At 52.2% G+C, this 26,727-nt stretch overlaps 1 protein-coding gene across 4 annotated transcripts in view; it reads left to right on the top strand.

The window, feature by feature from the left end:
- Nucleotides 1–26,727, top strand: part of Nfatc1 (nuclear factor of activated T cells 1) — a 113,801-nt gene that overhangs the window by 54,775 nt on the left and 32,299 nt on the right. For 2 of the 4 annotated variants that reach the window (XM_028872011.2, XM_028872012.2), the window contains exons 7-9: nt 7,506–7,561; nt 11,265–11,397; nt 25,263–25,940. In XM_028872011.2, coding sequence (XP_028727844.1) covers nt 7,506–7,561; nt 11,265–11,397; nt 25,263–25,940 — 867 coding nt within the window. Of the gene's footprint in view, nt 1–7,505; nt 7,562–11,264; nt 12,383–25,262; nt 25,941–26,727 lie in introns of those variants that run through there. The other 2 variants (XM_028872013.2, XM_037197219.1) reach the window with 2 other exon arrangements.

Here is a 26,727-nt window from a genome sequence, read left to right as displayed (position 1 = left end):
TGCGTATCCATTCAGGTGTGTATATGCAAATGGTATTTTTCTGAAGGCAGGAAACCAACATCTGCATAATTCTCTTCTTTTACATTTGGTTTTCTAAGCAAATGCCATCATTAACCTACCATCCCATGTGAGGTCTGTGGAGACAAGCTTTATCTAGATGTTTCTTTCTGAGAAACCACTGAGCTTCATTTGAATGACTAGCAGAGCCGGGCGCTGGTCTTCTGATAGTATGTCTGGCCCATTTTAAAGTTCTGTTTTTAAACTGCTGCTCGCAGGAGGAGCCACACTTGGATGTGAGGAGCGACAGCTGTGTGGAAGCCGTGAGGTGGGCAGGTGGGGCTGGCCGCTCGCTCTGGAAGGGGCCACCCCGTGGCTGTGACTGTTGTGGACACCACTGAGTCAGGCAATCAGGACCACAGCCAGGGGTTGGGTTCCGATGTTTCTTCCCTGCGTGATTCGGGATGCCTGAGTCACAGGTACCCTGCCATTCTGTGGGCCACCATCCAGCGCTCCGGGTCACAATGTTCAGTGACTCAAAGGTTCTCCGGATTCATCAGAGCGGCCCCCCTGCCAGGAGGACTGTGGGGGTGGGTGTTGTTCTGCTGCAGTGACCTGGGTAGGGGTGGCCGAGCCAGGCAGCCAGCTCCTGCACTGTGTGTGCACACCTCACCCTGCCACTGCGCTCAGCAGCTAAAGGAAGTTACCCTATGGCCTCTGGGGCTGGCCCCTTCCGGGGTCGTCTGTTGATGCTCGCCGGGAGGGATGGGGACCACAGGGCATCAAGCACATGGCTCCGGCTTATCCATAATGGAGGGGTTGTGCCTCTTCTCAGGCTTCCTCATCACGACAGGCAATTGGTTACTCGTTGAAATGAGACTGTCTTTCAAGGGTGGAGGTCAAAAGTTCATACCAGAGTATCAGGAAACACTGTCTGATGGTGGAAATCCTTGGAGGACGTTTGTCCAGGAAGCTGAGGTGGTAGGTGAGGCTTGTGGGCCTTCGCCACATGGGGCCACATGTCCTGTCAGATGTTCGGGCAGCGTTTTGACCCATCCACTCCAAATGCTGCAGGAGTCTGGCATGGGAGATGACAGGCCAGCTGTCGCCCCAGGGATGGCTGGGTCTTCCGATATACAGACTGGGTGGCAGGTTTGTGTGTGAGTGAGAGTGTCCGACGCCTGAGCAGTGAAAACCAAAGATGTCTTCCTGAGGCTGGCTCACTCTTCTTTGGAGACTGGCCCATGGTGAACAGAAGGTGCTGATTTCTAAGGGTACTACCCGGCTCCGGATGTTGGCATTACATCTAGCTTTATAAACTTTAGGCTCTGTGTAAAAGCCTTATTGAAGCCTGCTTGGGCTTCTGTTACTGCATTGAAACTGTGCCAAAACCTAGATGTCTGCACCACCAAACCCCGACACAGACAGATGACACCTGACCCTCCTCATTCCGTCTTCTGTATTTGCTCCTCAGCGGCACTGCCCTCTGATGTCCCGAGATAAGTCTATCCCCAAAGCACAGACCCAGGATCCTCTGCGGCCCACGGGTTCCGCCTTCACGAACTGACCCTTCCTCTCTCCCTTGGGAAGGTTTTAGTGCAAGGACACAGGTGTGGGCAGAGGCTGACGGTGGAGCAGGCAAACAGAAGGTCGAGTTTGGGAAGCGACACCAAGTGGCACGTGGGTACATTTGTTCCCTCTGATGTAAGGCAGGTGCTTAGACGGCGATTCCACTTCCTTGCTGGCTGCTTTTCCTTGTCCTTGCAGCGCAGGGCAGCTGGAACACCCATGGGAATGTGCTCTGATGTCAGCCAGAGAGAAGGTGAACCACAGGGGTGGAAGGGCGCAGGGTAGAAGGGCCGGTGTGGATCCTCCTGAATCTAGAAGAATGTGTGTAGGAGGAAGTGCCATCACCACCCAGCTAAGGGGTCCAAGAGGATGGAGCAGAGACAGTTCATCCCGGCGTGTCTCTCTTTCTGGGAACAGAGCTGGTCCTAGGGCTTGCCGGAGGAGAAGGTGCTAAGCTGAGGAAGAGAAACCTGAGGGCAGCTGAAGACAGCAGGTCCTGAGAGGGTTGGGGACTTTGGACTCTGCATGTGCCATGTACTGTGACTCCCCCCAGACTTTCAGCCTGCTTGCTAATTGTAACGAGTTCCAAGGGACCCCTCTGTGGGTAGCACCTACTCCTGGCCAGAACACATAGCTGGGAACCCTCGGTCTCCAGCCAAGTGCATATAGCTGACAGTCTCTGCTCATTTCTGTTCATGACCACAGGCTTCAGGGTACACTATCCCATGACTAGGAAGCAGCCTCCAGGGAGATCTATGGCTTCAGGACAGTGTTTGGGGAACAGAGAGTGTCAGTATGGAGGTGTGTCCCGACATGCGTATGTGTGTCAGTGTATACATGATATGTGTATAACAGTGTTTAATGTTTAACCGAGTGTGGGTGAATGTGTACGCATGTCAGTGCATCATGAGGTATGTGTCTCTGTGTGTGGTGATGTTAGTATGTGCATACGTGACGTGACCAAGTACTCCACTGGCCCCTTGTGGAATGTCCCTGTCACTTGCAGTGCTGAGCAGAGGCATCTCAAATTCTCTGACATTTTCCACCACGTGGCTGTTACAGTCAGAGACAACCAGCCATGTTTCATCCACCACGGGGATGGAAGTGAAGTTCCCATAGTGGTCCTATGGTCAGCCAGTCATCTCCTGTCCATAATCTCCGCACCTCAGGCCATGTGACCACAGAGACTTCTTCTCTTCTGCTTCCTCAAGAACTTCTCAAAGTCCCCCAGATGCAGCTACTGAGGGCTTTTTTACTCATTGGGTGTCTCAGGGTCAGCTGTAGGAGTTACACATACCCTGAAGCCACCAGCTGGGAAATGCTTGCCTTTTTCCAATTCCCTGGCCATGGTGCTGGGGTGGGTCAGACCAGAGGACAGTGTCTGCTCTCAGGCTCTTTACATCATCAGTCCTGTACACATGTGCTAATTTTCATCACGGGCATAAAAATACCACTGTGCTGACCTGGTCAGGCAAGGTTCCATGTGGCTGCCTTGCATACTCAGTCAGCAAGATTTGGGGATAGAACACCCTTGACGTTCTGCTTTACAGACATGCCCAGGCCTACATGGTTCCAGAAGTCACTGACCCAGTGAAGGAAGGAATCTGGGGGACTGGATCTATAATCCTTCACACAGACAGCATTTCTAAGAGTCTCAGGAGGAAACAAATTTAGAAAGGCAGTGATAGACTTACCCTGGGCATTCAGAAAGTAGACTCATCTGCCCAGAGGCCTCCATGGTAGGAAAGGTCTGCCCAAGGGTCTCCATGGTAGGAGAGGTCTGCCCAGAGGCCTCCATAGTGGGAGAGGTCTGCTTTATATCCTGATGATGGCAATCTGGGCATTGCTGGTAGGCTTCATGGGCAGTGTGAACCCACTGTCTCAAAATGGAAGCCACATAGGGTCCCTACAAATGAGCAGCTGGTCCTTGATCATCTAGTTCTTCTTCTGCCTTGGGTGTTGTAGGATCACATATGGTAATTGCACTCAGAATCCCACTGGATGACACCTTTCTGCCTGGTGCCTGTAGCCTACACACATACGGATCTCTCCCAGGGTACAGTTCCAGTGGCTCTGTGGCTATCTGCTCTGTGCCCAGGATACTTCAATCTCAACGAAAGAAGTCCCTTTTCCATGAGCAGTGGCACAGGTGTGGCTGGGTGTGTCTCTGAAGTTCCAGTACTGGAAGTACTTACCAGAGTGGCCATGTGGGAGATCCTGGGCTTCTCGGGGTGGAGTCTAGCGAGAACGATGAAGTGTGTGTGTGTATGTGTGTAAGAAGGGGCGTTCACCCTGCAAGTGAACAGAGTGCTAGTTAGCCAAACAACCCCTTGTGAAGGGCAAGCCTGGCCCTCATCCCTCTGGCATCCTGCCTAGCCATGGAGCCTTTTCCACACAGACTCCCACATGGTACCATTGCTACCAGACCCCCTCCTCCCCTGGGACAGAGTGGTTGCTGAATCACACCAAGCTTCAGGGGTTCTATGTTGGCCACCAAGAGCCAGAGAAGTGGTCAGCTCTTCCCCTCTCCATCCCCTCCTGGCACCTTATGGATTTGCCTTGGGGATAATTTCTGTCAGTAATCGTCAGACTGTCTGTGCCTTGCCGCCTGGTTTCTTTCACAGAATGGCATTTTTATCCCCCTAGTGTTAGATCCCAGTGCCCTGTTCATGTCTCTGACTGACCAGTACCCCCATGTGGCCACATAGATAGGTTGTCCAGGAGATAGACATGATCATTCCATTCTCTGTAAGCATCATGAATGAAGTTGTTGTGAACATTCATGAACAAGGTTCTGTGTGTGCCTGTGCCTTCCTCCTGGCGCATACCTGGGCGTGCTCTGTTCTCAGCTCCCCAGTGCCACCAGGCTGTTTTATGAAAGGCTAGGCAGTCTTGTTCTACGTTGGGGTTCTGCTGAGGAGTACAAAGCTGCCCTCCTAACCTGGGAAAGAGCCCTCTGGGGAGCTGAGGGCCTCATATCCATGTCCACTAGCTTGCATGGTCCACAGAAGGTTAGAGGACCCATGTGCACACCAGGCTGTCTATGCTCAGAGCCCCTCTGCGGTCCAGCTCTGCACAACCTTTGTGTGTTCACCCAGCCTCATAACACATCCATCCTCGCACTTGGTGATGCTGGAGTGTTTGGACATGCCCCCTGCCTCAAGGCTGGTGGGATGCAGATGCAGAGTAAGAAGGATGAGGGCCTCCTGCCCCACCCCAAGGAGGAGGCAAAACATATCTCAGGAAGCTCCTCCACTCCTGAGGAAACTTCATCTGGAAACAGTGGCTCAGCCTGGCGTGTGACTAGCCTGTGGGCCTGTGGTGGTGGCAGCAGCGTTCTGTAGCCAGTGGAGCCGCTTCAGACCTGCAGGCTGGCTGTGTGGAAACCTTGGGTGGGTGTGGTGGGGAAGCCTTTCCGATGACTCACGCTGCAGGGAATTCCCTAATGATTTGGAATATTTTTACTTCTGAACTGGAGCACAGTTTCCTACTGGGAGCCTAGGGAGCTGATAAGATGGACACAGAGGCCCTTTTAGGATGGCCGGCTGGCTCCCTGCCTGGTAGAGGCTCGACTCTGAACAGTGCTATGTGAATGTGCCTCTGAGCTTGGGCTCTTCGTTGGGGATGCCATGGGCTCATCTGATGGTCCAGGGCACCCATTCCAGTTGACACTGATGATTTCCTCGGGAGTATAAAGGGCCATCTTCACATCACTGGGCCCTTGGTCTCCTGTTAGAAGCAGCCTGCCATGTGTGCATTCAAAAGTCCAATCAGCTGTGTCAGAACAGGGAGAGCCATCACTCAGTTTCCTCACTGTGTGACAACCGGCAGATGGACCTGGGTCCAGATGGGTGGGACCAGTGCTTTGAACATACTGGCCTGGGGGAGGATGATTGACAGTAGCACACACGTCTTGGTGGCTGCAAGGAACCATATCTCAATGGGAAACAGAATCTGATGGTGTGATTTAGAAGGCAGGAATGGAGCTCTGCCTTGTCTGATGGTGGTAGGCATGGAGCTGGCCGGTCATGACACAGCAACTCACAACAGCCCCCTTCTCAGCCACTCTGATGGAGGGAGCCTCCCTCACAGGAAACTGTGGTAGAGAGGGAAAAAGACCTTCCGTCTTTTGAGAGCCCCGTCCACCTGTATGCCTACATCTTATTAACTTTTTTGCCACATGATTTGAACTTACAAAAGACCCTCCGAGGGAATTTGAGCTGAGCTGAACTTCTTTCCATTCTCAGAGTTGACAGGGCTACTGCACAAACTCTTGAAGGATGTGAGATGTAATCCCCCCCCCCAGAGAGTGCCTCAGTTTCCTCCTTCCTTCTCCAGGCTTAACTGCTGTCTCTCCTACTTGGACAGGAAGGCTGCGCCTTCTCCACGTGGTTCTCAGTCTGGGTAGGAGCTTCCAGGCTGATGCGGGCCACACTACAGCTGGTGTGCCTGTGTACAGGCAGAGGTGCTGCAGTTTCTCTGGGGGCCAGAGGGTAGCCTTGCCCTGGGAGATTTCAGAAGCACAGACATGCTGCCTTTCCCCGATGAAGGGCAAGCCTAGCCTTTACCAACAGAGCATGCCGCTGGGCCCCACAGCCGGAGCATGTTCAGAGAACTGCATGTGGGTAATTCCTATTTGGCTCTCATGACTACATGTTGGCATGTGTGGCTGAAGTCTCTGAGCTGCCAGGGCCAGGGGGGTTCACTGCTCACGACATTCCATTGCTCTAGGGATGGCCAGGTATATTTTTAGTGTCCTGTTGTTTTCCCTGAGGGACGTGGCTTGGGCTCATCCTTCCTGGGCTCATCTGATGGGTGACTTGCTCAGGGCCTGGGGCGTCTTGGAAGCTGATGTGGCCTGGTGAGGCTGGGTGGCTTTTGGAGCCTCGGATGACTCACGTTTCCACCCTGTGCCTCCACCCTCCACCCACCACTGTCCAGCACTGAGGGAAGGAGCTGGTGTTTGATTTATCAGTAATGCGGGGTTAGTGACAGACAAATGGAGTGTAAGCAAAAACTCAGTGTGTGCCTAAAACGGCTCATCTCAGGAACTGACTTCATTTTGGAGAAGATAAAAGCTGGGATGGATATCCGTCAACTCGGTAGCCAGCCAGCTGTCCCCAGGTCATGGGCCTGTCGGCAGGACTGGGGACTCAGAGTCTGTGAGTGGCAGACACCCTTCCTCTAAGCACTGGGTCCACACCTCATCGCCAGCTGAGAACAATAAGTTCTTTCACTGTGCCTATGGGAGCCTTTCAATATTTTTTTTTTAAACATGCAAACAGCCACTGGGCTAAGGTTAAAAATACCACGTGTTTTGCATTTCTAGGTCCTGATGTGGCACAAAATAGCCAAAGAAAAGCTTTTCTTATCTCCTCAGCATTTCCTCTGAGTAGAGGCTAGGGCATTGCTCCGAGTTCTCCCAAAACAGATGGGAAGCTGGGGGGAAATGGCACCGAGTGGCAGAGCCAGGTTGTGCTCTGCACATGCCATGTCTTGCTGGGATGGGGGTCTCCCTGCCTCTGCCTCTCTTCTGCATTTCCCTCCCTCGGAAGAGGCTGAAGTGTAGGAATCCTTCCTTGATGTGTGCCGGGGCCAATAAGATGCATCTGAGCATGGACACAGGGATGGACCATTCGAAACACCCTCAACTATATGGGTCCCTCCTACGCCAAAGGTATACTGGGCATAGTCTTTGGACTTTACTAAGTACAGAGGGCCAGGGCACTGCTTGCCACTGGAAAGGCCAAATGTCTAGGGGACCCAGAGGACTGCCCTGACCCACACCCTAAGCACATTTAGGCAGTGTGGACTCATTGACATCACCATTCCTTCCCATTCTCCCCTCCCTGAGCCTCAGTTTCTGGGTCACCTGGAAGGTTCTGAAGACAGACTATCCCCACACAAAGTGACAGATTTCTTCCCACCCTTTCTTCCAGATGGCCACCATGTCTGGGAGATGGAAGCAAAAACTGACCGAGACCTGTGCAAGCCAGTAAGTACTTAGAATCCTGACGCAGGGACTGGGGGCTAGCCTGGGGCTCCTGTTTGCTAAAATGAAGAAATGCTAAAGAGTAGACCAAAGTGGAGAGAAAATATGCCACATATCCCTTGCCCAAACAAATGCTCTTAGGATGGCGTTGGGACCATGAGGACAGAGGCTGGACGGAGCTTGAGTTCTCTTTGTGCTGTGTGCATTTTCCCTTTTAGAGTGCCAGGTTCTATCTCCTCTCGCTAATGGTCTACCCCCGGGAAATCTTGGTATTCTAAGCCTCATTCATGGACACCCAGCACCTGCCTGGACATGCCACCCAGCCTGTGTGACTTGCCACCACCCTCTCCAGAGAATGCCTCAACTACCTGGCACTCTTGTTTTCAACTTGACATGGATGAAAGGGTAGACCTAACAGGAGAGCTTAGATTTGCTGGTTGGCTCTGCTGATGAGGGATGGTGTGGCATGACCCGTGGGTGACATAATTAGTCTCTCGCCCGCCTGCTCATAGACACCTGCCCATGCTCCCTCTTTACCTCCACATCGGGCCATCATTGTTTGTGATTGGCTAATTCTGTCTGCAGCCCTTTTTGCGACTCCAGTATGTTTCTGACCATTGGTTTCTGTCCTTCCAGACATTGGTCTCCGTCTGAAATGGCCACTGGAGGCAAAGTGGAGTCAGGTCTTGTTTGCTGACTCCAGTCTGTCTCCACCGTTCTCACAGTTTTCTCTCTTGTTGGCTTGGCTTTCGTAGTGGTGGAAGTTGAACTAAAGGGCACACGTGCTGGGCCAGTGCTCTGCCACTGACCTGTCATCCCAACCCCAACAGTGTCGTTTAACTGGACGTTAGGCCAGGGATGCTTAAAGCAATTATCAGCTCAGACAAGTCAGACAAGACATCACTGAGTTCTGTGTGTGTTCTGTCCAGTCTCTGAAGAACATAACACACTATAGCCAGGCAGTAGGGTTTTTAAAGACATCCAAAATCCTCCCAAATTCTCTAGCCCATTCCACTGACTGCTTTCCAATCATCTGGGCAGTGTCCTTGTGAACACAGGGCACAGGGAGCCTTTGATGTGTCCTGAGTGTGTGGAAGTCGGGTTTAAATGACTCAGAAGCCCTGGGTAAACATGAGTAAAGGGCTTTTTCTCTTGGGCCACCTGTGAACACTGGGCAGCAGGAGTCACATACATAGGAGATGCTGGTAATGGGGCTCACAGAGTGGACAGGTGGTCAAGGCTCCCCTTAGCATGGCAGTCAGAGGGCGTTGGCTTCACCTGCAGCAGGCACAGGCCGCCTGCCTGTCCCCTAGGTGACTCTATCAGATCAACCATCTTTGCTTTGCTACCACAGTACTCTTCCAGGTACGGATGCACTCTCCAGAAACCTTTCAAAGGATTTGCCAGATGGAAAAGTCCTCCCTGGCCAGGGTGATACTTGTTCATTAAGGTGAAACGTTAAACCTTCATCTGAGGTGCCTGGTTTCCTCTCTCCCAATGGATGGATACCCTTAAGGGAATATTGAAGATAGTGGCACACACACACACACACACACACACACACACACACACACACTATGTAGAATCATACATGCACAGAAACATACATGCAAGGCACACACATTGCATTTGCAGATATTCTAAAAATGGGTTTCTGCTGTATATGTGGTTATACATTGCATCCGACTCAGAATATAAACTTTTCCCAAAGCCCACGCTAGCGGCAGCCCTTATCGTCTCTGACAGTGTTGACAAGCTCCCACCATTTGATTTCAGGTCGCATTTCCTCTGTATTTTAGAGCAGAGCTCCTGTGGAAGTGGTCTGTGTATAGGGTTGAAGTGCACTGACCTGCCAAGGACAGCCTGCCCCTCTGGGCCTTTCTGCTTTCCTTCCGCAGGGTCCCAGAGGTCCCTCCCTCCCTCCCTCCCTCCCTTCCTCCCTCCTCCCTCCCTTCCTCCCTTCCTTCCTTCTCCCTTCCTCCCTCCCTCCCTCCCTTCTTCCTTCCTTCCTTCCTTGCTTGCTTTCTCTTTTTTTAACTTCCTTCCTTTCTCCTTTTGTCTTCTTCCCTTCCTTCCTCCCTTCCTCCCTTCCTTCTTTCTTCCTTCCTTTCTTCTTTCTGTCTTCAGTCTTTCTTTCTTCCTTTCTTTCTCTCTTTCTTTCTGCTTCAGCTTATCAGCACGATCTATCGTTCCTGCCTCTTCTCTTTTCTTCCTTCTGAGCAGTCATTTCTTTTGTAGACTCGGTAGTAGCTGCCGACATTGAATGCCAGCAGTACCTGCAGCTTCCTTCAACGTAGCAAGTCCTAAAAGCCACCCAGTAACCGTCTATTTATTCACTGTCATTCACCTGACTGAACTCAAGCTTCATAGCAAGACCACTAAAAGCCGGACACAGGCCAGACCTGAGTCACCACAGTTTGGGGCAGCCTCCTACAAAGGTGGCCACGTAGCATGGGCAAGCCCAGGGCAGGCTCCCTCCTCCAGCTCTCACTTGCCCCTCCCCCAGCCTCATTTCTTCCGAATGAAGAGAAGGCAGTGTGACAGCTACAACAGGTTGCTGGAGTGAGAGTCTCCAGGGGGACGGATCCCAGAGGACAGAGCCCAGAGAGCACCCTAGCCAGCCCTGCCCTGGTGCCGGTGTCTAAAGGCTCTCGGCACCAGGCTCCCTCTGTACTAAAGGAGGCTGGATCTGAAGTTCTTCCAATTTCTGTTTCCAGTACTGAGGTTATATTATTAACATAACTCAATAAAGTTGGCTGCAATTGATTTGCTACCATTCTAACAAGCTATGGTTAATTACCTCAACAAAAGAAATGATACCATGGATTTTTCCAATATATTTTTTTTTCCTGGCCTGTTAAACTAAAATCACATGAAAGAAACAAATTGAAGAAACTTCATGGATTTGAAACTCCCAGCAGAAATCTGGTATAGACTGCAGCACTGACCCTCCTCAGGGTAGTTGTACCATGCATGGGGTTCACCAGGCAACCCCGGGACACCCCAGCTCACAGTCCTCATTTGGGTGTCTCCACTCAGTGCCAGTGACTCATGGCTTGCATTTTTGTTCGCCCTTGAAAGAGCGTGAAAAAGCTTGTAGTTTTCTGTTTAAAAACAGGAAAGAAAACACCAGCCACCACAAAGATGTACAGTTTTATCTTCTGTGTTCTCAACTGCTCCACTGCCCCCGACTGAGAGCTGTTTGTCTTCATGTTGAGGAAACTGGGGATTCTGGCGGGACATCATGGCCATTGCTACACCTCCACTCTAGACAGTGTCCACAAGGAATGCCCCCTCTCATGTCTCCAAGAAGCGCCTCCTAGAAGTAGGAGCAGTTCTTTTCATCTAAAGGCCACGGGCCTTGGATGTCGGGGCAGGAGTAGTCCTTGGAGTCTGCTGTTCCAGTTAGCAGTGAGGCGACTCCACTCTCTGAGAGATGCTCATGGGCTCTCTCTCTTCTTGGGCTCAGTTCCAGCATAAAGGTCTTCCAGCCTCTAGCCATGTGGGAATTCAGGGTTCCTCTTCCCTGTGAGTACACACTATGGCCAATTCGTGATCAAACATGAACAGGTCACACACAGAAGTCACCATTAGAGGCCCTCTGGATGGTCTGAGACAGCTGCTTGAGTTGACAGTGGTACCTCAGTACAAAGCACTCCTGGTCTGTGAGGTCCTGACTGGTTCCTCTTTGCTGTTTTCCTCCCAGAATTCCCTGGTGGTGGAGATACCACCTTTCCGCAACCAGAGAATAACCAGCCCTGTCCAAGTCAGTTTCTACGTCTGCAACGGGAAGCGGAAGAGAAGCCAGTACCAGCATTTCACATACCTTCCTGCCAATGGTAACGCTGTCTTTCTAACCTTAAGCTCTGAAAGTGAGCGTCGAGGAGGCTTTTACTAAGCCACAGAGGCTGGGAGAGGATGTTGTTATAAGAACAGTGTGGCTGTGTTGCTGGTTCACACCACGTGATAGCCTATTCACACGACCAAGTCGCCCACCTACTCAAAGAGAATCGAAGCCTGGGTGTGTTTTCCTGTGACTGGTGCATGCTGGGGTGATCACTTGCTAGCCTTTTGCAAATACACAGCAGCCAAGCAGCTCTGCTACGCTCAGGAGCTGATGAGGTCTGGGTATATAGCTAACCTCTGTGAGTCTCTGGGGTAGAAAAAGTATCTGTTAGAGCAATTTTGTAGGTAGCTTCAAAAATAAGCCTGCCACAGTCGTTGGGGGACATACATGATTTTGTTCCCATGGTGATGGTTCCACACAGCATGCAGTGTGTCCCCACTTAATAATGCCATCCCCTGGGGATGTGACACTTTCAGGTGGAAGGCCTTCTGTGAGTTTACTCATTTTGGGAATGGCTTCTTTTCATTCAGAAATGATCAGTTCGCCTTTTCAACTTTCTAGGGTGTTTTATTTAAGAAAATACCAGTTTTGTTTTTATTTTTTTTGTGTGTGGGCTTTTTTTTGTTGTTGTTGGTTTTAAAAAAAAAAAAACCTCCCTAAGCTTGTAGAAAGGTGTGTCCCAGGCATCCAGGGTTTCCTGTGTGGTGCAGGCCATTCTCCTGTGGCAGGATGTGTGCGCAGAGAACAGAGTGGGTTGTTATCCTGAGTTCTATTGTATTTTGAGTCAGCTCAGCTATGTCAACAACCTTTTTATATTGTTGCTTCCCCCCCCCTAAAAACTTCAGATATTCATATCATTTAAGAGGGAAATTATACAGCAGCCACATTGCTATCTTAGTAAAATCAAGATTTTTTTTAAGGTTTTGGTTTTTTTTTTTTTTTTTTTTTTGAAGTGTAAAGGCGTTTGGAATAGTTTAGACAGTAAGAAAAACTGGTATTGAAATGCTGAAATCAACTGTCTTATCAGGCAAGCCCTAGGGATGCCCTTCAAAACTAGAACAATAACTGTTAAGTTTTCATAAAGGGCATCCGTGTAAGCAGTGTGAGAGGGCCATGGGTGAACCCCCACACAGCTGCCCACACCCCATCCTGCCCCCGCTCTGGAGTTCATTCCGCAAGTCTCTTCCTTTCATGAAATAATGTACAGTCTTTCTTACAAAAACAAGTATTTCATCTTCTTTTTTGGAAAGTGCCATGATTGTGTCCTGATTATACTTCCAGCATGGTTGATCTAAGATTTACAAAGGTCTAAACCTTATAAAGAAAAAAAAATCATTTTCTAAAACGCTGTGGAAACATCATGAAGATTAATTTTCCCCTGTCTGATGGCATCTTTGAGCCTTTGGTGGGGGTTGTGTGGGGCACTCAGTGTAGTAAAGAGCACTGTGCCAGAGGGTTCTGCGGAGTGGTATGCGCGGTGAGGCCCCAGGGCTTGGTGGCCGAGTTCCCCGCTGACTCCCACACTGCCGTCCCACATTGATGCGGCATCAGGGCATGGCAGCTGCCCCCTCCACACTTGGTTTTCTGTGCACCAGTCTGCCTCCCGCAGGCCACGCAGCCTCTCGCTGGAACCTCCCAGCCACCCATCAGCCTCCTGTGCGGTGCAGGTCTTCCTCAGCCCTTCTGGGTTCAGCCCTTCTGGGCTCAGCCCTATGGTCCCGACTTCTCTCCAGCCTTTTCATCTGCTGCCCTGACTCTTGCCTCCAACCCCAAGATTGGCTGCCCACCACCAGCGTGGACCCAGGGACTGACCATGTTTGGACACCATGACTAGACTGTGAGCTCCTTCAGAGACACCTTGGTCACCGTAGGGTTGCATCCCCAGCATTACTCATTGCCTGGTGCCTGGCTGGCTATCAACATGTGTTTTTGTGTTGTTGTTTTTTTTTTTTTTAAATAAATAAACACGCAGATGGAGAACCCCAGCTCCCGTGTCCCGTGTTCTGTCTGGTGCTCACCCTCCATGCTCTGTGCCATCGGTTGCTCTGGGATATGTAGCTCCGAGAAGGCTGATGCTGACACATGGCTATATTCACAGCACCCATGTTCTCGGATCGATGCGGTTGAGTCCCGGAGACCCTCCAGGGCCCATGAGAGGCTCTTAATTAACCTGGCACCGTAGAGCTTATACTTTGCTCCCTAGACACTGGCTGTGAAGTTACAAGTCTTCCCCCTCCGCCCCAAGTCTTCCTGTATTATTAAGTGGGCTTCATGTACATTTGTATTTCACAGATCTGTGGACACAGGTTCTTAAGGTCATAAAATATGCTGTTAGGTATTTGAGAAAACAGGAATAAATCCTTTTAAACCCTACCTGTGAAATTCATTTTCATCCATAGGTATTTAAAATCAAAACTCATTTTTTAGTTTTCCTTCAGACTCAGGTGTGAGGACGCTTCAAGGGGCTGCATCAGACACCTTGGTCCTATCCTTGCACAAAACTGCCCCTTGTACGCCTGGCTCCTTTGAGTCTCAGGGTGCTGGAAATCAAGGTGCCCAGGGTATTCTGCTCCTTATGAAGCAGGAGGGACACCTCTTGGCCTCTAGCATTCTTCATGATAAGCTCACCTGGTTGACGCCTACCTTGCTCCATCCGCCTTCCTTACTCTTAAACTGTGACAGTGAGTCAGGTGGCGGGGAAAAAAGAATGAGTGTCTAGGACCTCTGGGTTCTGGGAGGCTGATGTCTTTGGTGCCGGGTCTGTGGTGGCCCTGGAAGGGCAGCTTGGCCTCCCACCCCCATCCCCACTTGGGGTGTGTCTAAGAGGGAAAGTTTCCACTTGAACGTAAGGCACCATCTGCAGAATGGGAACATCCCGTTGGAAATCCTGCACCAGGTCCTGTGGTGTCTCTGGGATAGTCATCAGGCGCAGATGGTAAAAGCACCTGTAACCTGAGAGGAGGCTTCCGAGTGCCCAGACCCAGCTGGAGAGGGCCTCCCGGGCTCCCTGAGTCGCTTGTCTGCCATTGGTTTTGCTTTACTCCCTGAAAGGGAGATGGACTGTCTTCCTCCCTGAGCCGTGGGGTCTGAGATGGACACCATCATGAGATGCGGGCTATGCTAGGAATGTCTAGGTCTGAGCCCTTATTCTAATATGTCAGGATTACGGAGTGCCGAATGGGGATGGGGATGTCTCCTGTTTGAGTTCCAGGGTGAGCATCTCTGCCAGTCTGCGCCCTTAGAACAGCTCTTTCTCCCAACCACACATGGCAAAAACTGGTGTCTATCCACAGGTGCCAGGGTACCTTAAAAAGAGAAGAGAATCAATTTATCTTAAAAAGCACACCCCCAAAGTCAGTGTTTCTGTACAATGAGAAAACAAATCAAGTTAAACTGTGGGATTTTGAAATTCTGAGACTTCATCTGAAACTGTTTTAGCTAGTTAGGAGTCCCCTGGTCTTCCCAGCCAGGGGAGGGTTGACCAGGTGAGATTGAGTGCTGCTTGACCCCGGGATACCTACCCCCGCCCCCAGCCCTGGGAACTGTGTGAGGACAGAGACTCACCTGCTGTCAGAGACCAGTACATGACTGTAGGACAGGAAAAACACTTCAGTGGACCAATGTCATCAAGCAACCCCTGAGCAGGTGACGCCCACAAGGACAGAACTCCTAGGATCAGGAGTCCTTGAATCTCTAAGCTCCGCCCCCCCCCCCCCCACACACACACACACATTGCTTTGCATGGACTCTGGGGTGGAGCCATGTGTGATCCGGAGAATAAAATACCATAAGGAACTTTCTTGAACCCTTCCTGGTTATTAATAAGTGCATCTTTCTGGTCTATACCAGTTGCCAAGATGTGTTTCCATCTCTGAGAAATCGGGGAAACTATTTCTGCCAGATTCTTGGTTGTATCGTTAACTTCTGGAATCATGGAGACTTGGGTGGACTTGAGCAGAGAGGACCTGGGCCTAACCATGGAAGCAGAGCCCCTGCCTTATGATGGATTTCTGGCCTCATGGGCCCTGTAGTTCAGTCACTGCCCTGACCAGGACTCCAATGAAAATGTCAGGCCTCAACTCGTGACTGCCCAGGCCTGGGTGCTGAGACCATGATGGCATGGCAGTATTGTGCACAGCCTACGGCTGTCTGCCTGTGTACCCACTGCCTGTCACGGAGTGGCTCTCCTGTTAGAAGCCTGGGGCTGGAGAAGGGGGCTGAGGACTGCCATGCTCCAAGAGTGTCTTATGGAGAGATCACAGAACACAATAGACTGTTAGGATGAAGGGCAGGACAGTTTCCCTCACTCGCCATCATTCAGCTTGAGCCTTCCTTTTTAAAGAGCCCAGAAGACTTCAAACGACAAGGACCACAGTGTGATGTGTGACGTGTAAAAGCAATGTTAATTCTAGGGAACTCTGCTTCCTGATTTTCTTCCTACAAGCTAAATGAAGTCTTCATGGAGAGAGCAGAGGTCAGGGTGGGCAAGGGAGAACTGTCTCTGGTTCCTGGAGCTGCAGGTGGTAACTACTCTCAACTTCCTAATGACCTCAGTAACCAACTGACCGTTGTAACTGGGCTAGGTGTGTGCCTCAATGTTCAAATGACACACTGGTCAGTAGACATTTGGGAGAACGGCCAAGGGCTGACTAGACCTCTGGATTAAGGAGCACTGACCCCTTAAACTCTCAAATCCATCTCCAGTGAGGAGGGACTCCGTTTCTCATTCTGATGCCAATGTAATGAGGATAAAGACAATGGACTCTTGCACTGTACGAGCCTTCTGCATCCATGAGGAATGGTAGGCACTAAAAGAAGCCATTTCTGGACCTTGTGGTCTCTCAGGTCTCCCCAGATGTTAGAAGGCCTCACACTGGAGGGAGAGCTGGCGGCACCCTGGCCTAGATGCTAACATGATGGCCCTGAGAGAGGCAGACCTCGTAACCGTGTGGCACATCCGTGTGCATGCACGCTTCCGTGGACCTTCAGGTTTCACGTAGGGAAGGAGCTGAAGGGTGAAAACTGGCCCTGAAGATAACAGGACAAGAGAGAGAGCAAACCACGGAGCACATGGGACACCTGGACTGCTGGGAAAGGAAGGCTGTGACGTTTGTGCCCCCGCCGAGGAACCACAAGGATAGAAACCCTGCATCTACTGGGGTTGGAGAGGGAGAGGCCCAGGGAGCCCTGCCCCATGGCCTCTCATGGAGAGATAACAGGACACAATAGACCTTTAGGATGGAGGGCAGGAAGGTAGCTTGGTTTAGAAATCCAAGGGCCATGTGCCACCAAAAACAAACAAAAGTGTGAGTCAGAGTGAGCTGAACACCCAAGGAGACTGAGCACCGAGGCGTGCATGGGCAGGAGGGTGGGCAGAAGGAAGCTCTGCCCGTGATCTGCCAACAGAGATGCCTGCCAGACGCTGCCTGTGAAGTACTTTCAGGTCCTTGGCTGCCCCACCCAGCTCTGTCCTGGGTAGTATCGCAGACCCTGAGCCCCAGCTGCTGGAGGGGGCGTCACTGCCACAAAGAGCAGCTTCGGCGCTATGGGTTAGAATGGCGCTGATGAATGCTTTTGGTGTGCATGGCCTTTTGCGACCACTGCTGCCGTCAAGCATAAATGGTCCTCATCCCTCCCCACCTGGCTGTGTCCCAGCTGGTCCACTTGGGCTGTGGGAAATCAAGAACTGCTCCATTGCTGGGAGCTAGGACCTGGCGACACGTCTGACCTCCATGTTCTCTGTGATGCTTCTGTAAAGGGGATATTCCCAACCTTCACCCACAGGACAGATGAAAAGACCTAATGAGGTGGTGTGCAAAAGGCTTGAGTCAGCCAGCCTTGGCATATGCTTGGGGATACCTTCCATTTCCAGCCCCCAGGGGGCGGAACTTCTGTCCTCCAGTTTGGTACATTCTACTGGAACACGAACTTCCTCGAGCACGCCACCCCCCCACCCCCCACCAATACATCCCTCCGTCTAAGCTCCAGGTCTAAGCTCTCCTGGAGACTGGCTCCCATGTTCCCAGGAAGCTGGAAGCCACACACCTGCACAGCCAGTTTGCATGCTGAATGGCAGGTGTGCCTATTGACCTGCAGGATCTATGGACACTCGGTGGCAGGATGTGTGAAGCCTTTTGGCCTGGACTTGGATGGCTCTATGTGTTCTTCACCCCTGAAATCTTACCCCCAGGTTATCATTCCTGGGCTGTTTATGTTGATGGTGAGACTAGGCTTTAATGTCACTCTGCCATGAAGACAATCTGACTTTTGTTTTCTAGGAGTTTTAGACTTTGAACAAAACCTCTTTTGTCCAGCACTGGAAATGTAGCTGGTAAAGTAATTCAAGACAAAACACTTGAGTTTGCTTGAAAGTGTAGGCGTACAGTAATGGGACATGGATGGAAGAAGTCCCCACTTGGACTGAGCATGAAGGCCATGGGAAGGCATCAGGTCACTCAGTGCCTGTTTCTGCCTATAGTCGAGTTTCACTGTAGACAAGAAAGGGGATCTATAAGGGTGCCTGACTGTCTGCTCCACTACAGTGACAAGATGCCCCCAGCTGGTCAAACATCAGTTGCTAACCCCAGGGAGGCCTAAAAGCCCCATTTCCTAATAGTTCTACTGGGGATTAATACTTCAACATGAGTTTTGGGGCATCCAAGTTCTCCCAGCTTCTCTAGATGCAGAGCTTAGGAAGTAAGGTATGGTCTGTTGCAGTGCATTTACCCACCAACCCCACAGTTCCCCAGACTTTTCTTGAGTGCGAGCAGCAGGAAATATTAGATAGAAGGATTTAGAGTGTGGAGATAAACGGATAGAAAATACAGGATAGCCTCGAGAGGGCCTGGAACCTAGTCTAACGGGCCATGACTGTCTCTGCCCTAAAGCATTTATAGAAGCGCCAAGGGGTAGAGCTAAAGACCTCCTCCCCCAGCACAGTCAAGTGCAGACCATCTCAGACACCTGCACTCAGGCCCATGGTCCAATCATCCTCTCTATGCAGACCTGCTGGGCAAAGCCTCGAGGAACCTGAAAATGGGCTCCCACAGTCTGTGATTGACAGATGTCCAGAATGCCTGGTGAAGGAGGCTGTGTACCTACAGCTCTTCCTCAAAATCTTTAGACAGATCCTACTGTCTCATAGCTGATGAACCCTAGGCTGTAGGAATGAATTAATCCGTCGATCACACATTGGTCATGATAGCTTCCATCCTGTTTCATGTGCTATGACTGCATTTGTGAGCGGTGGCTGCCCATTTGGCATGCAGAAGCACTTTGAACACTGAGGCCCGAGCTGGGCAAGAATACTTCAACAGAAACCCAGCAGAGCGCCATCTACACAACTGGGTCATTTCTCTTCGTGTACACACACCTCGTGTGTCAGGTGCTGGGTCCTCTGCAGAGCAAGGGACTTGGGGGCACGAGGGTCAGATGCCAGTGAAACTTGGCTGGCAAGCTTGCTCCATTAATTGTCTGTATTTTCTTTGCAAGCTGTCATCTTCTCCCAAATAAAATGGTTGGATTTGGGAGGTGCTGATAACTACTGGAGCCGATACTCCGGAGTGCTGCATTTAAAATAGGAACCATTCTGCCTGCCTGCCTGTCTGTCTGTCTGCACAAAGGTCTGTGTGATGTTTGACTGATCCCAGGCAAAAAAAGACCAGGGCCCATCTACATGGCTCTGGTCCACAGTAGATACATTCAGGTTCTCTCAAGCACAGATGCACAGTCTTTGTATCCTCAGGTCCATTTTGTGAGCATCACAAGAGGGGACAAAAGACATTCCCACATCACTCCAGGAAAGAGCCACCTTGTCCCCCATTGACTGTTTTGGAGAAAGGTCATACTTTACCCTGCTCCCTGTTCTGGCAGTCAAACCTAGGGTGTCCTGCACCCTGGGCAAGCACTCTTAACCACTGAGCCACACTTCAGTCCAGCTGGAGGTTATTGAAGCCAACGTCACCGTGTGGCTGAGATTTCCCAGACTCCTCTCAGGAAGATATACACCATGTTAATCTGCAGGTGAGCTGGCCTCACCCATCTCCCTCATCTAGGAGGTCAGTCTTCGGGTTCAAGGCCACGCTGTGAATCAGGAGCCTCCATCTTCTCCTGAGTCCTGTTGGCTGCCTCTTCTCTACTCACCTAAGTTAGTCAATGGGTGTTTGTGAAATATACACTCCAGTTCTGGAATATGATGTGGGTGGTAGAAATCAGCTGTCCACTAGCAAGCTTGGACATAGGGCAGCAGAGGGAGCTAGGACAGCTGGGGCAGAACTGGCTGTTTCTGGACTCAGGTTGTAGATGACTTCAGAAAGGCCTGTGGCCAGCAAGCAGAGATGGACCTCCTGGGAGCCTTCTGTGTGCATACAGCCCTGTCCTAGTTAGGGGCTCAGCCCAGACATTCCTTAGCCACATACTATAGAGAGCCTCAGATCCGAGCCACAGAGACTCTGTGCCTCGACCTGGTACGCAGCAGGTAGCCTTTGGAAAGTGCCTGTAAGACATTTTAAAAGCATAGCTTCCCAGAAAGAGCCTCCCAGCCTGACCTGGAAGGACATGTCAAGAGGTGAAATTCTGCAAGGCCTAGCTAGGAGTGGAATGTTGGTAGAACATGACCTGCCCAGTGGCACCCAGCTGAAGCCTGCTGGCCTCATTGGGAGGCGTCCTCTACCTGCTATTGCCATGTAGGAACAGGAAACCATTTGCTAGGCTGAAGTATCAAGTCTAGAGGCCAGGGATGCTGTTTAGTCCTCTTTGGTCCACAGAGCATCATCACTGCAGGAGCTGCAGGAGATGGGGCCAGGAATGAGCCTTCCCCATCCACATGACCGGGCATCTATCTGTCCCTGGTAGTGTCACCTATATGTGGCTGGAGGAATCCTGGAGGCCAGTGAGTCCCAGCCTGAGACACAAACTCTGAGGGGACTCCAGGCCAAACCTGACAGCTAAATAGTCTCTGTGAGGACTGGGCTTCCCACAGCAGCACCCGTATGTGAGAGTCCTTCTGTGCCCTGCAAGGAAGGGGCTGTGCTGTGCAAGGTTGCTGGACTGGAGTGGATGGCTGTCAAGTGCACACAGTGTCAAGTATGCATGATGTCACACCTCTCACGGCCACACAGACACAGCATTGTCTCGTGCTGGGTGTGAGGGACCAGTCACAGCAGGAGCCAGCAGCCCACCTTCTTCATGAGGGCATCCTTTGTACCTGACAGCTGGCCCGAAAGATTGTCATTAATCCCTCATGTGTTTGCTCTCCATAATAAACCGTGTATTATAAACGCACAGCTTTGGTAATGTGATGTTTTCAGTGTGCCATGCCATAGCGCTGCAGCGAGCTACGCCGCACCGGATCCCCTTACCTGCCCCCCACCCAGCCGAGCGTGGAGACATTGCGTCACACTCCTGCTTCCCTCTGGCACAGGAGACAGACCAGAGCCTGGGGCTTCTGTGCAGCACACGTTCTATTTCCTGACTAATAGGAAGCGAGAGGCCCCATCCTCCAAGGCTCTCAGCTCCACATGAGAAATGCAGACGACACAGGCAGTCTTGAGATTATAGGGTTTCTACGGATGCTGTGAGGGGTGGTGTGTAATTCCAGTTGAGGAGGCAGTTATGGGGAACCTCAGCGAAGGACTGGCAGACTATGACTCTTGGATCACTTCTCTGCCAGAGGGACAGGCCCCTCTGTCTCCAAGCAGTCCTCAGGTGTTTTGAGTGACCATTCAACCATCAGTGGCCTCCATCTTTGAGTGGTATGTGACCCAGCAGCTTCCATCAGGGATGGACAGCATGTCAAGTGTGGGCTGTGACGGTATCCTTAGAACGGGAGACCTCAGGGTCAGCAGGTGGCAGGAGAGAACACTGTGCCTTCTTTCTCTTTGTGTGGACCTGTGTGACATTGTCCCCAAACATCGGGCTGGGGTCAGCCTCTGAGGGTAGCGGACCTGGATATAAGGTAGTGTTATAGCAATGGTAATTCTCAAGTCTGTCTCCATCAGTCCAATCAAACAAACAGGCTACTCTCCCATGGTGGCAGTGTGGCAATTCTTGAATGGAGGTGATGTCCCAGTCCCAGATGCTTAGAAAGAAAGAGGCAGAGTGGAAAGGGGGGTAGCAGCTGGTCCACAGTAGGGACTGCATAAGCTCCACCCCAGATCCCAGTCCTGATCCACTCAGCCCCTCCAGAGATAGAAACTTGGGAGTCCAACTGAGACTCTTAGGACTCGTGTTCCTTGTGGTCATGCAGAGTCTCCTGTATTCATCTTGCCCAGGTGACCATTTGAAATCCAGGCAGACTCTGAGGTGGTCGGCAAGATGTCGGGCCAGTTCAGGGCTGAGGCATTTTAAGCAGGTCCTAACAACAGAATCTACAGGGCTCCCCAGAGAAACGACCACACCCACTCTTGGACTGGCCTCTGGATTGCTGGCCCAGGCCCAGCCCACGCTCACTGCCCCTGCCCCTGTGTGGCAGGTAAATTGCATTCTCGGGCATTTCCTGGGCAGCTGTGTTTGGGACTATACCTTTCACGTCCTGCTGGGCAGTCGAGGCTGGGTTTTACAGATCGTGCAGGCTGCTTTATGGGAGAGTTGCATTGGCCTTGGGACCTGGCTAGGGACCTGATGCCATGAGCAGAGCAGCTTAGTCTGGAAATAATTCAACTTTCCAGTCATGTACTTTTTAAAAATCATGAGCTCTGAAAACTACCCGTCTCATTTAGAACTGAACCTTCATAAACGGATACCGACTGGCTAAGAATGGAGCTAGTCATACCCAGGATCCTCCTTTCTGTTGGATGCTCAGCAACATTGGTACCTGTTTCAGGCCAGCCCTGTGCTCACAGAGACTGGCTGGATACGGTTCTGCTCCTAGGTGCCTCTCAGAGCCGGCCTTCTACCTGTTCCTTGCCAATTCTGGATTTACAACATGGTCGAGCCAGCTGGCCTGATACTGAGTGGGGGTCGTTCCTGAAGCACGGCTTACCCCCACAGAGCTGTCTAGACGGGCTCATGCCTGGAGCTGAGTTAGTACCTGAATAACACATTTCACTGCAAACTGGAGAACCCAGATGGCCAGGGGCTTCCTGCTCCTGGGCAGCTCCCGGGAGATGCCGTCCTTAGGAAGGGCGGGGGCCCGGCAGCTGATTTCATATATTCGACTTTCTAATGTCAGAGGGATGGGTTTCCCTTCCTTCCTTTTTTTGTTAAATGCCAGGATGTCCGCCGTCTTTCTTGTTCTGAGCAGAGCCTCCCATCCTACAAAGTAGTTGGGGAACCTGCTGAGGAAGGAGCCTGGTACCTGACGGAACCTAGCATTCCCATGGCCTAGGCAAGAGGACAGATAGGGTGGCTGGCGAGCTGAATTAGGCCTTTACTCGGAGTCTTTTCTAGGAAGTGCTGTGTGTGAGGAGTGCTTGCCTTGGGGCCCTACTCCTGTGGGTCCCTTTGCCACCACAGCTCCAGAGACAATTAATGACCACTCTTGGAGCTAAGGATTTAACCCCTGAAGTATGGATGGGGAGGATAATGGGGGGGACTTGGGGAGGAGCTCTTCCAGGTCCCATACTGATCAATCCAGCAAGTTCCTACCTGTAAGCAATCCGAAGCCTGAGGTACCTCCATCTCAACATGTGCCTGGTCTTCTTATGTGACTAGGTCCCCTCCCTTATCCAAGGGTGCTTCCCTCCTTGCCACCCAGGGGTGGCTTGGAGGTCAACCCTGGATTCCTGGCAGGTGGACCTTTATAGATCTTGTGGGGAGGCAGCCCCTTGAAGCCCACTGCCAGGCCACCATGTCCCACCTCTGTCGTGTCCGACTCACAGGAAACGCTGACAGCAGGTGGACCCCCTCCCATTCTCTCATGTGACCGACTGACCTCTGACTCCTGGCTAGTCACCCTGGCTTCATTATGTGTGTAGAGTCTCTGGCATGAATCCAGCACAAGCAACCTGGTTTCCAGAGTCATGATGAGCACATGACAAGGTGTCATAAGCAGGGGACCCACAGTCTCATGGAAGGCTGTCGGGCTATCACGTGAAGATCAGCTCTCCATTAGCTGTCGGCTCACCTGCTCAAGTCACACTCTATGAGTGAGTCATTGTGCAATCCTCCTGGGGGGTCACACCTAGGGGACCCCGGGACTTGCATGTACTGACCTGGAGGACCCAGGACTGCTTCAGCCAGTTGTGACTTCTGGGCTGAATGCAAGAGTCTCGAGCTGAGAATACAAGCAGCACAAACCACTGTTGTCCTCTCGGAGGAAACGTCCAAATGTCAGCTTCCCCTGAGACTCAGCTGCTCCAGAGCCTGCCCCATGCACTGAAGCCAGCAGGAGCTGACTTAAAGCCTAGACAGAATGAAAACGGGGTGAGGAGGCTGCAGCAGCCAACGGCTCGACTGCCCTCTGTAGACCCAGAGGCTGGGCCGCTGGTGCTTGAGGGCCGTGCAGACCTGCCACTGAGAGGTGAGGCGAGGCCACCTCGACCAGCAAGCCCGAGTCCAGGGCAGAACCTCCAGGTGGGGGGCTTGTGCTGTGAGGGAGGCTGCCCTTCCCAGGAAGCTCCCAGTGGAGCCAGGCTTCAGAAGAGCTCCACAGTCGTGGCTCACAGCAGCTGGTGGCGCAGGGGCCTGGCTCTAATGAAGAACAGATGTACATTCCTGCTGGCTCAGACCGTGGCTAAAGATTTTTCCTCAAAATGCAGATAGGCTTTTATTTACTCATGGAGAAGCCAGGCCTCCCTCCATGGCATGTGTGTTTGTAAGTGGAGTGTGCGCGCCTCTTGAAGAGGCCGCGGTAGTTGGGCAGTCCCTCACGTGGCTGACCTGCTGCCAAACCCAACCAGGCATAGCGTGCGAAGAGGTGAGACACAATAGAGACTTCTGTAACTGTTCATCAGGCACATGGCTTACGCGGCTCAGTGCTGCTGGGGGTCGCCAGAGAAGAATCTCAGCCACCCAGCCGGGTCTCTGAGGGAAGAGGGAGACTAACGAGAGACCGGTGGCCAGGAAGCGAACGAGGAATGTAGGGCCCAGGGTCTTTTCGCCACCTCTTTCTCTGCCTGACAGTCTCGTCCTCATTCTCCTGTAGAAACCCACCCGGAGCAGAAGCCTGGAGTCTGCTCTGTCCACAGCCTGGGGCTAGTTCCAGGTCACAGAGGCTACTTTATCTCTGTGGTGCTTCCCTGAACGGGGGGCCTTCTTGCTCAGAGTGGAGAGGGAGAACTGGGAGGCCCTGCTTGGGGCTGTGGGGTCTCCTGGGGCTCCCGGGTCCCCCGGGGCTGCCTGGTCTCCTGGGGCTGCCTGGTCTCCTGAGGCTGGCTGGCTGCAGAGTCCTCACTTGGATGTGGGAAGCAGGAGGGATGCGTGGAGACATGGTGCACTTGCCCACAGGAAAGCGTCCTTCCCTTTCCGTGTCTACTGGCTTCTCAGCTATCTCAGATGTTCATCCACCTCTGGATCCTCACCGGAGCCAACTCAGTGCGTGCTCAGTTTCCACATTAGCAGAACTTATAAGAGTCGTCAGTAGCCGAATTACAGCCATACCTCCAAGCTGAAGTGTTCACTTTGAGCGCTACAAATCCACAGGCCCTGGGCTCCAAAGCTCCTGCTGCCATTTGCAAATAGATTTTTATAGCACGCCAGTGCTGGGGGATAGTCCAAGGAAAATAGTCCTCTTCGTATTAGAAGCAGCTGTGACTTTCTCAGCCAGTGACTCACCCTGCTTTTAATTGGGTGGGAGAGCCAGCAGAGACAGAGGGGCTCAGTCAGGACGCTGTTTGTTTTGCGCGGGGTATCCTAGCCACAGCCTAGCCTACCCATCTGCAACTTATGTTTATTTAACTTGTTCTTTCCTCCTCACAGTTCCAATTATAAAGACAGAACCCACGGATGACTTTGAGCCAGCTCTGACCTGTGGACCAATGAGCCAGGGACTCAGTCCTCTGCCCAGGCCCTACTTCAGCCAGCAGCTCGCCATGCCTCCCAACCCCGGCTCCTGCCTCGTGGCTGGCTTTGCCCCCTGCTCGCAGAGGAGCACACTGATGACCACGCCTCCCAATGCAAGCCCGAAGCTCCACGACCTCTCCTCGACGGCGGCCTACACCAAGGGCCTCACCAGCCCAGGCCACAGTGGTCACCTTGGACTTCAGCCACCGTCTTCGGAGGCCCCCACCATGCAGGAAGTGCCGAGACCCATGGCCATGCAGCCCAACTCGCCTGAGCAGCCCCCGCCCGCCCGGCTGCAGCCGCAGGTGAGTCCACATCTGAACAGTAGCTGTTCCCTTGGTTGCCAGCAAGTGCTCTGTCCCAACAGCCCCTCTTCTCCACTGCCGCCTGCGGCCCACGAGCCAACCTGCTTACAGCCCTCAGCCCTCCCTCCTGACGTGGGCCACCGGCAGCAACAACTGCAGAAGGTTCCAAGAAACGAGTCTCCAGCGGGAGTGCCAGAGGTGCGTGAGGACAGTGGTCATAATTTGGCCCCTGTTCCTGTAGTGGTCAAGCAAGAACCTGAGGAATTGGACCAGTTATACCTGGATGATGGTAAGTGCCTGCCACCGCCGCCACCGCCACCACCGCCGCCGAGCAGGTGTGCGCACAGCCATTGAGTTGGGGAAGGAAGGGGTGACCTGGGTGGAAGACAGTCCCCATGCTGTGCCGTGTAGACTGGTCTCCAGCCAGCAGGCTATGGGTCCGCAGTTCTGCCCTGGTAGTCTTGGCGACCCCCGCCTGATCGATATTGGTTCCAACTTGAGACTTTCAGATTTGGTGTCAAAAGTGAAGCCAGTAACTGTCCGGGTCAACCTCAGAAAGTCACCACAGGAAAGGCCTGTCACAGAGTGTGGCCTTTGGGGTTCGGTCACCTAGAAGCTTCTTAGAGGAGAGGTTCTAAGTCAATGCCCGTGTCAAGCAAGCCCGGCTCGAGGCAGTGGTCCTGTAGGCAGCCATGTGAAAATGTTCAAATGGGACAGCAGGGTCAGGAGCCTGGAGGCTGGCAGCAATGCTAAGGTGACTGTCTCCACTGTGGCTCTGTCAGGGTGTGGCATCTCCTTCTGGGACAGTGCAGCTCACTCTGGGCAGAGGGACATACCTGAATGTAGTGTGTCCAGCTGTGCCCAGGCTGCCTGTGATGGGCACAGAATCTCCGAGCACTAACACAACCAAGTGTGTCTCTGCTGTTCTGCGTGTGTGTGGGGGGTGTGCGTGCATGCGTGTGCGTGTGCGTGTGCGTGTGCGTGTGTGTGTGTGTGTGTGTGTGTGTGTGTTCCTGCCAAGTGGCGAGAATCTTCCTGACCACGTGACTGCCACAGTGGCCGGTCACGTGACTGCC

Source organism: Peromyscus leucopus, chromosome 19 (genome assembly GCF_004664715.2).
Source record: "Peromyscus leucopus breed LL Stock chromosome 19, UCI_PerLeu_2.1, whole genome shotgun sequence".
NCBI lineage: Eukaryota > Metazoa > Chordata > Mammalia > Rodentia > Cricetidae > Peromyscus > Peromyscus leucopus.
Note: the sequence above shows the minus strand (reverse complement) of the source record. Positions and strands in the feature narration are given on the sequence as shown.